This window comes from Carya illinoinensis, chromosome 14 (genome assembly GCF_018687715.1).
Source record: "Carya illinoinensis cultivar Pawnee chromosome 14, C.illinoinensisPawnee_v1, whole genome shotgun sequence".
In the NCBI taxonomy this organism is placed as follows: Eukaryota; Viridiplantae; Streptophyta; class Magnoliopsida; order Fagales; family Juglandaceae; genus Carya; species Carya illinoinensis.
This window is the reverse complement of record NC_056765.1, coordinates 11,967,534-11,980,090: the sequence shown is the minus strand read 5'-3', so window position 1 is coordinate 11,980,090 and position 12,557 is coordinate 11,967,534. Positions and strand designations below refer to the sequence as shown.

The following is a 12,557-nucleotide window of genomic DNA, read 5'->3' as shown; positions in this document are numbered from 1 at the left end:
CTGATTCATCCTTTTTATGGATTAATGCATTAATGTGATATGGAGAGTAGGATTGAATTGCCACTCCTACCTCCATTTTCCAGAGTAAAGCCAAACCACCACTCTTACCTTTTGAATCTTCCACAAAACAACCACCATACTTCAACTTAATCTTAAGTGCTTCCCATCTAGTAGTGATAAGCTTTGTTACCATAAGAAATACTAAATCGGGAGACTTTTCCTTCACCAACCAATGAAGATTTTGAACTGTACGGGGGTTCCCAAGCCCCCGACAATTACAACATAAAGTCTTCATGACTCGTGGTGATGTTGCCTTGCAGCCAGCACAACATGTTTTTGACCAACATAGGCCTCCACCCAATATCCCTCTTGTTTTTTTAACGTTGTCCTCCCTTCTATTTTCCACCTCCTCATCAACTAAATATCTTTTCTTACACCCAGAAGGGCAGAAGTAGACACCATACCTTGTGCTCTAGCAATCTTCTTCCAATGGCCTATTTTCTATATTGAATTCTTATCTTCTACCTGAACACTCAATCGTACCTTTGCATGCTTTTCTCCAGTAAGCATCGACTCACGTTTGTCAAAACAAGCTATGTTACTTGATGGGCCTCAATCTTGACTAAGCCCATTATTTGTTTTTGCTTGTCCATGTTCTGACTTGCACTCAACCCGCCTGGCCCATTCGATTGACAGTTACTAAGACAGGCAACTCCCTTTTCCAACTGCCAGTTCAAGACATCTTTACCACCACTTTTTCGGAATGAATTCTCTACAACAAACCCACGACAGTCTCTCACAGAGCTTATAGATTCAAAATTAAAAAAATCAACTGTCTTTTTATCCTCTCCGTGAAAATCGCCATCTGCTCCATAGGTTAGAAAACTGCTGCCATCATTGCAATGCTGCGCATCAAAAGGAACCTCCACCTTTGACACCATTTTCTGCATACCCTTGCCAGATCCAACCTTGCTACAATCTACACTCCGAAACTCCAAGTTGGAATCCTTTCATTCCTTTCATTTTGGTTCCTCACCCCTACCAAACATACCAAGTGTTTTCTTCCTTATAGGCATATCTGCTCGCAGCCAACTCTCAAACTGTTTAGAATGCAGCCCTGCCGCACCCGTACCCTCATTATGTGTCAAGCAACCGCCCTGACCATGGACAATACAACCACATTGAAGACAAATCCTAGGAAGCTTCTCATATTTTATAGGGATCCAAACTTTTTCTCATTGAACGCTTATAAATCGCCCCCTCACATAGGCCTTCTGTAGAGGTATCTCAATTTTAAGGCGTAAAAAAGGACCCCAATCAACACCATCATCTTTTGAATTGATCTCAATGATCTCCCCAAGAGTCCTCCCAAGGTGTTCACCGTAGTCCTTTGTCATATAAGCAAAAGGTAAATTATGAAATTGAACCAAAAAAACTTCACTTAGAAACTGAAGTCGACTTGGTGGCGTGAATCCATCAAAGAGCTTAAGCACAAGCAGACTACTGTCAAACAACCAAGGTCTCACTGCCACGACTCTCTTTATCCACGTGATTGGCAAAAGTAATCACAAACATGTTCTGTCCACAATCTTAAAACACGTTAGGCTTACTAATCGTCCATATTATGGCCATAATTGACCCAAGTACTTCCTTCCCAATAAAACGATCCATAAATAATCTCCCAATGACATTGCGATCACCTTTCCTCAGAGAATCATCCAACCCTCCACCCACAAATTCAATCACATTGTTTTCCTCTTCTGTCAACGATAATCTACCCCAATGATCTTCCAGTTCCTCTGACCAGACTTGCCTCTCACCACGTTGAAAACTGTAACTCCTCCCCTATTCTCTCAAAGAAAATAGAGAAGAGACTAGATCCACGCTTTACTTTATTTACATGCTTTATGATAAAACAGACAACCCTATCGACAAGAAGAAAAAAGGAACCAACAAGTTTTTTTCAAAAAACTTTTTTGTTTGAAACATGTTGGCAGGAGTGCATTTCGCTCTGAAAAGGTTTCAAACCCTCATTCCTCCACTCCCAAATCTCACAAAGCCTTTTCACTAAAAAAGTCCTCGGCCTCAATTCGATAATCTCTATCAACCACATCTCCCCTCTTCTTCTCTCATTTGATCCCAATCGAACCCTTGATAAAATCCTCTTTCAAATGGCTCGAGACGTCAAAGAGTTCTTCAAAGCGGCGAAGAGGTTGTATTGGATTGCCGATTGTCATAGAATAGTTCTTTTATACGAGCCCACTAGGAGATGGCTATATTGTGATGGAAAGCCGAAGCAACTAATGATGTACAGCGATGGAAAAGAGGGAGAGGAAGGGAGAAATCTCGCGGGACTGGACAAATAAGGGGTTATTGTATGAACTTTAGAGAGTCGAGCAACCACCTCTCGCATATATTTGGAGATAACTGGGCCAGATCCCGTGGATGAAGACTAAAGAGAAATAAAATAGAGGGAAGCAGAACAAAGAGAGACAGTCGAACCTGGATAAAAGAAATCGAAGAACTCTCGACGGGGTTTTAATGGGAAGCAGAAGAATGGAGGACAAGGGTTTATAAGGCGCAACGATCTGCCATTTGAAGCACATGGTGTCGCAACACAACCTCGGCATTCTATGTCACCTGGCCTCTACGCAATGGGCTGAGCGACCCTCCATGAGTCCCTCTCTCGCTCTCTAAAGAAAATATCGAATGATGGATTTCACCTTGGCTCCATGACAGAAACTTCAATCCGAAGTTCTATGAGTAATTACCAATTTCTTTCTTCTTCTTATGCCTCTTCTCAGATCTTAGATTCTCTCAAACTTCCCATCTGGGTCATCTTCATTGGGTGGTAATATTTTTCTCTTCAAAATGCATGCATTTTTAATTTCCTTTCCAATATAAGTTCTGGGTTCTAAATCTTTCAATCATTCCGTGTGAATTTTATATTGTTTTTATTTTTCTCTTTAGGTGTCTCGGGTATCGATTGGTGATTGATCGGTGTTTGCTCGGAGGTTCCTGGATTGGAGTAGGAAGATTTTTTGCTGGGTGGAGTCGAATTCCGAGGTAAGAGTTGTATCGTGTGGGATCCAGTTGGGTCGAAGGACCTTTTTGTCTGGTTCAGCTTACCAAGTTTTTCATGTTCGAAATTGATTTCCAGTGAACTTGGGTTAACATGATCCCAACGACGTCTTCCAATCAGTTAACCTGGTAACCCAAATGCATGATAAAATAACTGATTGAAAGAATAACCGTCTTTCACGACACCAATTGAAAAAAAAAAAAAAAAATGCTAAATATACTTAAAAAAAATTTACAAAAAACTTACTTCTCTACATATCAATTATTGATACGTTGAAAATCATGAAATTTGAAATTAAAAAAAAAAAACTAATAAAATAAGTCTTGTAAATAAAAGTGTAAGTAAAACTATAAATACATGTAACACTACGAAAAATAAATAAATAAATAATGGTTCAAACTTCAAACCGTATATATTTTGGAAAATTACTTTTCTTTCTGTCACTTTCTTCTCCCCTCGCTCTCTCTCAAATCAATGCCACTTCAACCGCGAGGCCAAGCCACTCTACATTTCTGCATTAAACTATGCTCCGGGTGTGGAGGTGTTGTGACCAATTTTTGTTTCAGATGCTGTAACGGTTTGTGATTTATTGTTTCCCAGAATGTTAATTTTGGTTACCTGCAAATGCATTGGTATGCATTGATAAATGGCAATCGTCATCCATAGACGGTGATAGTTTAGACATTGTAAAATCTACAACTTTATTTTTATTCACGTTAATTTATTCTGGGACTTGGTGTGCGAAGTTTAAATGATTTTTTCTAATCCATTGGTGAGTGAGGATTTCAAATTAATGAAATATGAATGTAGAACAACTTTCACACGGGCAAGATGATTTTGCATTATGTATCGTGCCCCAAGATTGTGGTACTTTACTGTGATTTTTTAAACTTTAATGGCTCGCAATGCCCTTTGTGCGCGCAGTAGTATGTTATGAAATGAACTCCACGGTATTGGATTTTTAATCCTGCCTGAGAGGTATTAAAGCAGTAATAATCAGAAATCAATTTGTCTTCGGCAATTTTGTCTTTTGAAATCATGGGTTTTGTCTTTTGGAAATGGTTCCCTGGTTCTTTCAAATAATACATGCAGATTGTTCAAATTGTCCCCAAACATGGGGTGAACGAACAAAGTAGATTGGCTTTTTGTTTCCATTTGTTGGTTTTCTTTTTCTGTTCATTGCTTTTGTTATTTAAGCATTTTTTTAATTATATATATTTTTTTTATTATTTTTGATGGGTTTTTTTACTTTGGGTTTGCGTGTTGTGAGTTCTGTCTTTGGGTCTTCTCTTTTCAGGATTTTCTTATAATTATTTTATAACCATTTTATAATGTATATTATTCTAAAGTACGCTCAATTTGATAGAGACGTTGTAAACTAATTGTAATTTGATCAATTATATTAATTTATGGTCTATACCAATCTTATTAGAGGCATTAATGTGCCCTTTATGTCTGGATCAATGTCGTCAATACCATATATCTTAAAACCTGCATTTACATGTGTAACACATATCTACAAGTCTAGCTTAATGCATTAGGTACAACTTCCTACTATCTTATATCATATTTTCATTCGTAAACAAAGAAGAATATCCTTCAAACATATTACAGTTTCACTATCATTTTGAGCCTTTTGAAAATTACCCAGTTTACTACATTTTTTGGTAAAATAAAATAAGTAAAAATAATTATTCATTAGTACTAGACGTAATTTTTAAATATATTATTGTTTGACACTCTTCCATTTTGTTTAAATAAAATATATATTGAAGAAAAAATTAACTTTAATGTGCCTGAATCTCTGACAGGGTCCATGCAACATAAGCTGGTGTAGAAAAAAGGTGCCGATCGGCAATTAGGCATTCTCCATATATCATTTTATATATGCATTTCCCGTAAAATATTTATAGGTAAAGTGAACTCTTTTATATAGGTATTTTCCATTTTATATATATTTTATATACATTTTTTTAATAGTTGTAGTAGTGATTATATATAATCAATTATTTAGATTTATAAAATTTAGTACAAATAACGGTCCACTCATTATGCGGGTTATAGGCTCGTATATATAGAAGCGGAGTTATATGACTCCAACGTGGCATTATATTTATAAAAGTAAGTTATTGTTGGCAATAATTGAAATAAAAAATAGAATCTTGAAGTGTTATGTTTACGAAGCGGTAATCTTTTTAAAAGTAATGTTTCATTATAAACTGTTGTAACTTCTAAATTTCATTTCTTTTCTTACATATAACGATATAAACCGATTCAAGGCTCCACCCAAAGATATTATTTCAACCTTTACCACTATGAAACCCTGTCTCTCTCTAGATCTCTCTCCCTCATACACTTGAAGTGTTATATTTATGGAGCGGTAATTCTTTTAAAAACAATGTTTCATTATGAACTATTGTAACTTCTAAATTTCTTTTATTTTCTTACCTATAAAGATATAAACCGATTCAAGACTCCACCCAAAGGCACTATTTCAATTTTTATATTATTTCATCAAAATAAACCGCCATAAATTGTTTCAAATTTCTTCACTATAAAACTCTATATCTCTCTAGATCTCTCTCCCTCATACACTTGAAGTGTTATGTTTATGGAGCGGTAATCCTTTTAAAAACAATGTTTCATTATGAACCATTGTAAATTTTAAATTTCTTTTATGTTCTTACCTATAAAGATATAAACCGATTCACGACTCCACCCAAAGACACTATTTCAACTTTTATATTATTTCGTCAAAATAAACTGCTCTATAAATACTTTCAAATTTCTCCACTATAAAACCCTGTCTCTCTGTAGATCTCTCTCCCTCATATATAGCATACACAATAATCTGCACATTGCACGGGTTATAGGCCAGTAAATATAAAATGGCACCCTTTAAAAATTTATATTTTTCGCATGCTCTTTAAAATTCTTTAAAATTTCTATGTACATAAAAATGTCTCTTTGATTTTTTCTTTAGTCCTAAAATTTTTTATAATCCTTATACATTATCTATTTTCTATGGCCCCTTCAAGATTATATTAAAACTAAGTTTATAAGAAATAATAACCTTATTAATATGGATTATAATTTTTTTATTATTATATAATATTAGGCTTCTTTTTTTTGAAATCATCAATCAAACCTTTATTGAAAGAAGCTTAATACAACTCAGCTATTACAGTATTTTTTCTTTTGTATATCCTGTATGATATCTACTGGACATTCTTCTATCCATACCCTTTCATCAGTAAAAGTAAAAGCTAGTTTAGCTAGCTTGTGTGCTATACCATTTGATTCCCTATACACAAATTTAACCCCCCAATTTGGTCTTTCAAGCAACACCTTTCGGACATCCTCAATAATATTCCCATACTCAGCCCAGATTTCTTCATCACTGTTTACTGCATTAACAATCAACTGAGAGTCCCCTTCAAGTATTACTGAGGAAAAACCCATTTCTACACTTAGGATTGCAGCTCTCCTTAAAGCCAAGGCTTCAGCCACCAACGGATTCTGTACATGATCACAGATGGAGCAGAGGCAAGCCAATAACTCACCCTCTGAATCTCTGATAACCACACCAGCACCCACCCTTTTGTTCTTTGCATCTACAGCCGCATCCCAATTAACCTTAACTGTCCAACCTGTAGGTTTTTCCCATTTTGTTATCCTTCTATCATTCGAACCCTTCACAACTGCCTTCTGTTGATCTCTTTGAGCAGAGATAAACTCCCTTAATCCACAGCTTGCAGCTTTTATAATATTTCTCGGGTCATCAAACTTTTTTTCAAACAGCAATGAGTTTCTTCTAAGCCAAATCTTCCTCATAATGCAAGCCACCAACTCAACCTCCTCCCCTTTCAGCTGTGAATTCAGCTTATCCCAAACAACCATGAAATCAGTTTCATGACAACTCCATTTCTGCACAGGGCTTCCTTCTTCTGCCCAGACATCTGTTGTGGCAGGACAACACCAAATTACATGCATAGCTGTTTCAGGCACCAGTTCACAGATAGGACATTTATCATTCTCCACAACATGCTTCTTATACAGATTCTGTCTAGTGGGAAGTATGTCATGGCTTACCTTCCACAGGAAATGTTTTATCACACTTGGAACATTCAAACCCCATATCATATTCCATCCATTTCCTGGATTGCATCCTATCGAGGTTTCCCCTATTCTCCTCTTCATTCTTTCATGTTCTAGATGGTAAGCATTCTTCACAGAAAATTTACCATCTTGTGAACTACCCCACACCAGTTTATCTACAGCACCCCACTTACTCAGAGGAATGCTACAAATAGCCTCAGCTTCATCTGCATTGAAAGTGTCGGCAATGAGTTCTTTCTTCCATCCCCTTGTGTCATCATCAATAAGCTGCTGTACTTTCGCATCACTTGACAGGTTTTTAATTTGAGATTGGACACTGTGAATAATTCTGGTTGGTAACCACTTGTCCTTCCAGATTTTTATACTGCTGCCATCCCCTACTCTCCATAACATCCCTTCTTTTATTAAATCTAGAGAGGACCACAAACTTCTCCATACAAGAGAAGGACCATACCCCAACTTTGCTTCTAAGAGGCCCTCATTTTTAAAATACTTCTCTTTCAAAACTTTTGTCACCAAAGCATTTGGATCTGTTAACAATCTCCAACATTGCTTAGCAAGCATAGCCTTATTAAAACCTTCAAGATCTCGGAAACCCAACCCTCCATTCTTTTTTGATTCTCCCATTTTAAACCAACTCCTCCACTGAATTTTCTTATCATCCTGCTTATGTCCCCACCAACATCTAGCCAAAAGAGATGAGATCTCCTTACACAACCTTCTAGGGAGACTGAAGACACTCATGGCAAAGGTAGGAATTGCTTGAGCTACTGCCTTTAACAAGATCTCTTTTCCCGCCTGTGAAAGAAAAGAATTCTTCCAACTATTAATTTTCGACCAGATCCTTTCCTTTAGATTTTTGAATGTAAAGTATCTTGATCTCCCTACAATAGCTGGAAGACCAAGATACTTTTCATAACTCCCACAAACAGGAACTCTAGCAACCCTCTGGATCTGTGTTCTAGTAGCAGCAGCAGTATTTGAGCTAAAGAAAATAGTGGTCTTCTGCAGATTTAGGCATTGACCCGAGGCCTCTTCATATACTGTCAACAAACCCTGAATCTTCAGCCATTCGGTAATCTTTGCCCTTCCAAAAATCACACAATCATCCGCAAAGAGTAAGTGGTTTATCCTCATTCCTCCTCTAACTATAGCCACCCCCCTTATATCCCCTTTTGATTCAGCTGAGTTTATCAAGGCACTAAGACCTTCTGCACAGATAATAAAGAGGTAAGGGGAGATGGGATCCCCTTGCCTAATTCCTCTAGTAGGTTTAATAATCTTTCCAGGTTCCCCATTAACAAGTATTGAGTAAGAAACTGTTGTCACGCATCTCATGATCAAAGAGATCCACTTCTCACCAAACCTCATCCTTCTCATCACAGCCTCCAAATAGGACCACTCTACCCTGTCATATGCCTTTGACATATCAAGTTTAAGAGCCATACTACCAACCTTACTTCTTTGTCTTGTCTTCATTGTGTGCAAGGTTTCATAGGCAATCATAACATTATCAGTTATGAGTCTTCCCGGGATAAATGCACTTTGATTGCTAGAGATAATAGCAGGGAGCACTTTCTTCAGCCTGTTTGCAAGAATCTTTGAAACAAGTTTATAAAGCACGTTACAAAGACTAATAGGTCTAAACTCACTAGCAGCTAGAGGATTTTTTATTTTAGGAATCAAAGCTACATGAGTACAGTTTAAACCCTTTTCTAAATTGCCCTCCCCATTAAGAAAGCTTAAGACAGCCTTACTTACCTCCTCCCCCACAATGCTCCAGTAAGCTTGATAGAAACAAGCTCCATAACCATCCGGACCTGGAGACTTCAATGGGCCCATCTGTTTCAAAGCTTCCTCCACCTCCCTTCTTGTGAACTCTCTTTGAAGATCTGCATTCATCTCGCTGGACACCCTAGGTTCCACCTCACTGATACAGGCTTCTATGGCTGCCCTTGAAGGCTGTGTTGAGCAGAAAAGACCATTAAAATACTCATAAAAAACCTCTTCTATCTCTTCTTTTTTAGTCACCCTGCTTCCCTGAGAGTTCAATACTTCCTTAATCTGGTTTTTTTTCTTCTCTGGCTAGCACAGGAATGAAAGAATTTTGTATTCTTGTCACCTAGCTGGTACCAATTTCTCTTTGCCCGTTGTCTCCATTTTAAGTCTTCTTGCTCTAACAGGAGCCCCATTTCTCCTTGTAGCTGCTTGATCAACTCAATATTATGAGAGCCTTCATTTTCTAGCTCAATCTTTAACCTTTCAGTTTTCTGTTTCATAGCAGCCCCAAAGTCCTTATCTCTTCTTGAACTCCATCGAATCAGGTCCCCTTGACAGCTTAACAGCTTTCCTTGTACTTTTTTTAAGAAGCTATCACCTACTACCCATCTCTTCCATGCTCCATCTACCACAAGCTCTCCTTCTTCATCTCGAATCCACTTTGCTTCAAATCTGAAAACTCTCCTTCTCATCCTTTGCACTGTCAATTCATGCCTCATATTAAGCAGGAGGGCTTTATGGTCATATTGTGCTACTGGTAAAACCTCAACTTCTCTAAATCTAAAAGATTCAGACCACTGAGGGTTTGCAACTGCTCTGTCCAGCCTTTCTTTTGTAAAAGTATTATCACCATGTTTATTACTCCAAGTATACATACTGCCCTTCCACCCCAAATCAAATATACTATTTTCTTCCAAAACTTTTCTGAAATCTTCCATTTGGGCTTCTGGTCTAGGTTTCCCTCCCACCTTCTCAGCTTGACAAACAACTTCATTGAAATCTCCAATGATGCACCAAGGTTGCTCTGGTGAAGGCTTTAGTAATGACAAAAGCTTCCACAATCCTCTTCTCTTACTTGCTTCAGGATGCCCATAGAAACCAGTAAAAATCCATGATAGATTCTTTTCCTCACTTTTAACTATAGCATTAATATGGTAGAGGGAGAAATTAAGAATCTCCACTTCTACCTCTTGGTTCCACATCAAAACCAATCCCCCTTTTCTACCCAAAGCCTCTACCACAAAACACCCCTCCATACACAACCTCTTCTTTATACCTTCAAACCTGCTTGCTCCTAACTTAGTCTCCATTAGAAAGACCATTTTGGGTTTATTTTCATTCACCAATAGGTGAAGATTTTGAACTGTCCGAGGATTCCCAAGCCCTCGGCAGTTCCAACTTAGTATTTTCATAATGGTTGGCGGGGCTGGCCAGCAGCCTCCGCCAATCCCAAATCCACACGTTCATCCCCTACATTAGCAGCCCTTCTACTCTTTTTTGAGATGCCCTCACTGCTGTCGTCAGAAAAATCACCTCTCAGACTACGTTTGCCCCCACCTGAGGCCTCCTTTCCATTACTTTTTCCTACAATACGTGCCCTTCTCTTCCACCTCCCCTTTTCTAACACCCCCTTCCCTTCACTCATTCCTTTATCATTCTGAAGAAGCAACTGAGAATTAGGCTCAAGTTCAGCATACAAGAGACCCTCATCAGGAGTTGCCATAAGTCGAGCATCATCCATCCCATCCCTACTTGCATTTCCAATTTTCTCTCTTCTCTCAGTTTTTTCTACAAACACCTTATCCGCCCCTTCCTTCTTTACTACATCCGGCCCCTTACTTCTTTTTAAAACATCCACCATCTCATCCTCAAAAGCCTCATCAACTGGTGTGGTAGAAAAACCTGCATTTGGCATCCCACCCTCACCCATACTACCACAATTGAACTCTCTTACTTCCTCAGCATTTTTTTCTTTAGACTTATTTCTATTATTTTCTGTAGTATTCCCCCTATCCGTGTGGTAAGTTCGAAGCCAAGTACCATATTGAGATCCACCACCCCTCCCTACCAATCCTGCACATCCTTCTACTCCATGCACTAATCTTCCACATTTAAAACAAATTTTAGGAAGTTTTTCATAGCTCAAAGGCACCCAAATTCTGGATCCTAGCACATTCGCAGTTCTACCCCGAGCTATTGATTTCCTCAGGTCTAATTCAATCTTCACTCTCAAATACCTTCCCCATCCTATCCCATCTTCACGTACATCTACTTCTTTTACATTTCCAATAGTTTTTCCAATCTGAGTTCCAACTTCTAAATTCATACAGGCCAACGATAAATTACTCAGATGCACCCAAAAGGCTTCGTAGTCAAAATTCATCTGCTGCGGAGGGGTAAAACCATCAAATGGTTTCAGTAATAGTAGTTGATTGTCAAACAACCAAGGTTTTCCGTCCAGAACACGCTGTCGATCCTTCTGATTGTCAAAAGTTACTACAAACAGATTTGGAAGAATATCATGAAAAGTGAACGAACCTGCCAATCTCCAAACCTTATTCATCGTAGATCTAATCACTTCCTTATTAACTTTACGATCTGAGATCAGTTTTCCTACAAGACTCTTATCTCCCTCTGCCTTCACCCTCCCCAAGTGTACTGCATTAAGATCAATCACAGCATTCTCCTCCTCCGTAAGTTGCAGTTTATCCCACCTATCCTCTAGATCATCCATCTCTGCCTGAAAGTAGACTCCTCCTCCCCCACTCTAAGAGCAGCCGAGACTATCCCTTCACCCAACCTTTCTCTCCAGAGAAAGCTCAGAGAAGACTCTAATATTAGGCTTCTTAAGATACAATACAAAGTGAAATAAATAGAAGAAAAATCATTTAGTGCTGATGATTTATATAAAAAATAGTTTAGAAGTTTGATGATTTAGACTTAATTGAGCAAGAATTTTATTTATTTATTTAAGATATCAATTGTAGTATTATTATATGCTTAATATGACACTAAAATATCTAGATTTTATATGAAACTTAATAAACTAGAATGAAATATGAGCTTCTTACTTGATGGTTTCAATGAAGAAATAAATTCTACAAATTTCATTTCAAAAATAATAATGAATGGGTTTTATTTTATGAAACACTGTCATCAAAAATCTGAAAACAAATCTTAAGTTTTGTTTTAAGAATTTTGTTTCTACATGTGTATATCAAATTATTGAGATATAATTTATATATATATATATAAAGTTTAATGATTTTTCATGAAATTAAGATTAAGATTTATCTCTTTTTATTTTACATAAATGTGTCACACATTAAAAAAGTTGGCCTCCCCTCAATAAAATTCTTGGTTCTGCCATTGTAGATGAAACAATAGAAGAAATGAAAATCCCATCCCAGAACCAAAGACATATACTGCTAATTAGTCTATAAGCACCCTATTAGAAAGAAAATCTAGATAAGAATGCAACCATTGACATGAATCTTCTATCCATTTAGCATGTTGTGCTAGCAGGTGTGCTGTGTCATTCCCTTGCCTTCCCACATGAATGATATCAACCATCTAA

General features: G+C 37.5%; 2 protein-coding genes across 2 annotated transcripts; both read right to left on the bottom strand.

The window, feature by feature from the left end:
• Nucleotides 1-6,256: 6,256 nt before the first annotated feature.
• On the bottom strand, nt 6,257-10,302 carry LOC122293570. Its single transcript, XM_043102121.1, has 3 exons — nt 9,349-10,302; nt 8,963-9,163; nt 6,257-8,800 (listed from the first exon to the last, which is right to left on the bottom strand). Exons 1-3 carry the CDS (start codon nt 10,300-10,302, stop codon nt 6,257-6,259), a joined length of 3,699 nt encoding a protein of 1,232 aa, XP_042958055.1.
• Nucleotides 10,303-10,388: 86 nt separating this feature from the next.
• LOC122293569 lies at nt 10,389-11,714 on the bottom strand. Its single transcript, XM_043102120.1, has one exon. The coding sequence runs from the start codon at nt 11,712-11,714 to the stop codon at nt 10,389-10,391; it is 1,326 nt and encodes a 441-aa protein (XP_042958054.1).
• Between the last annotated feature and the right edge of the window lie 843 nt (nt 11,715-12,557).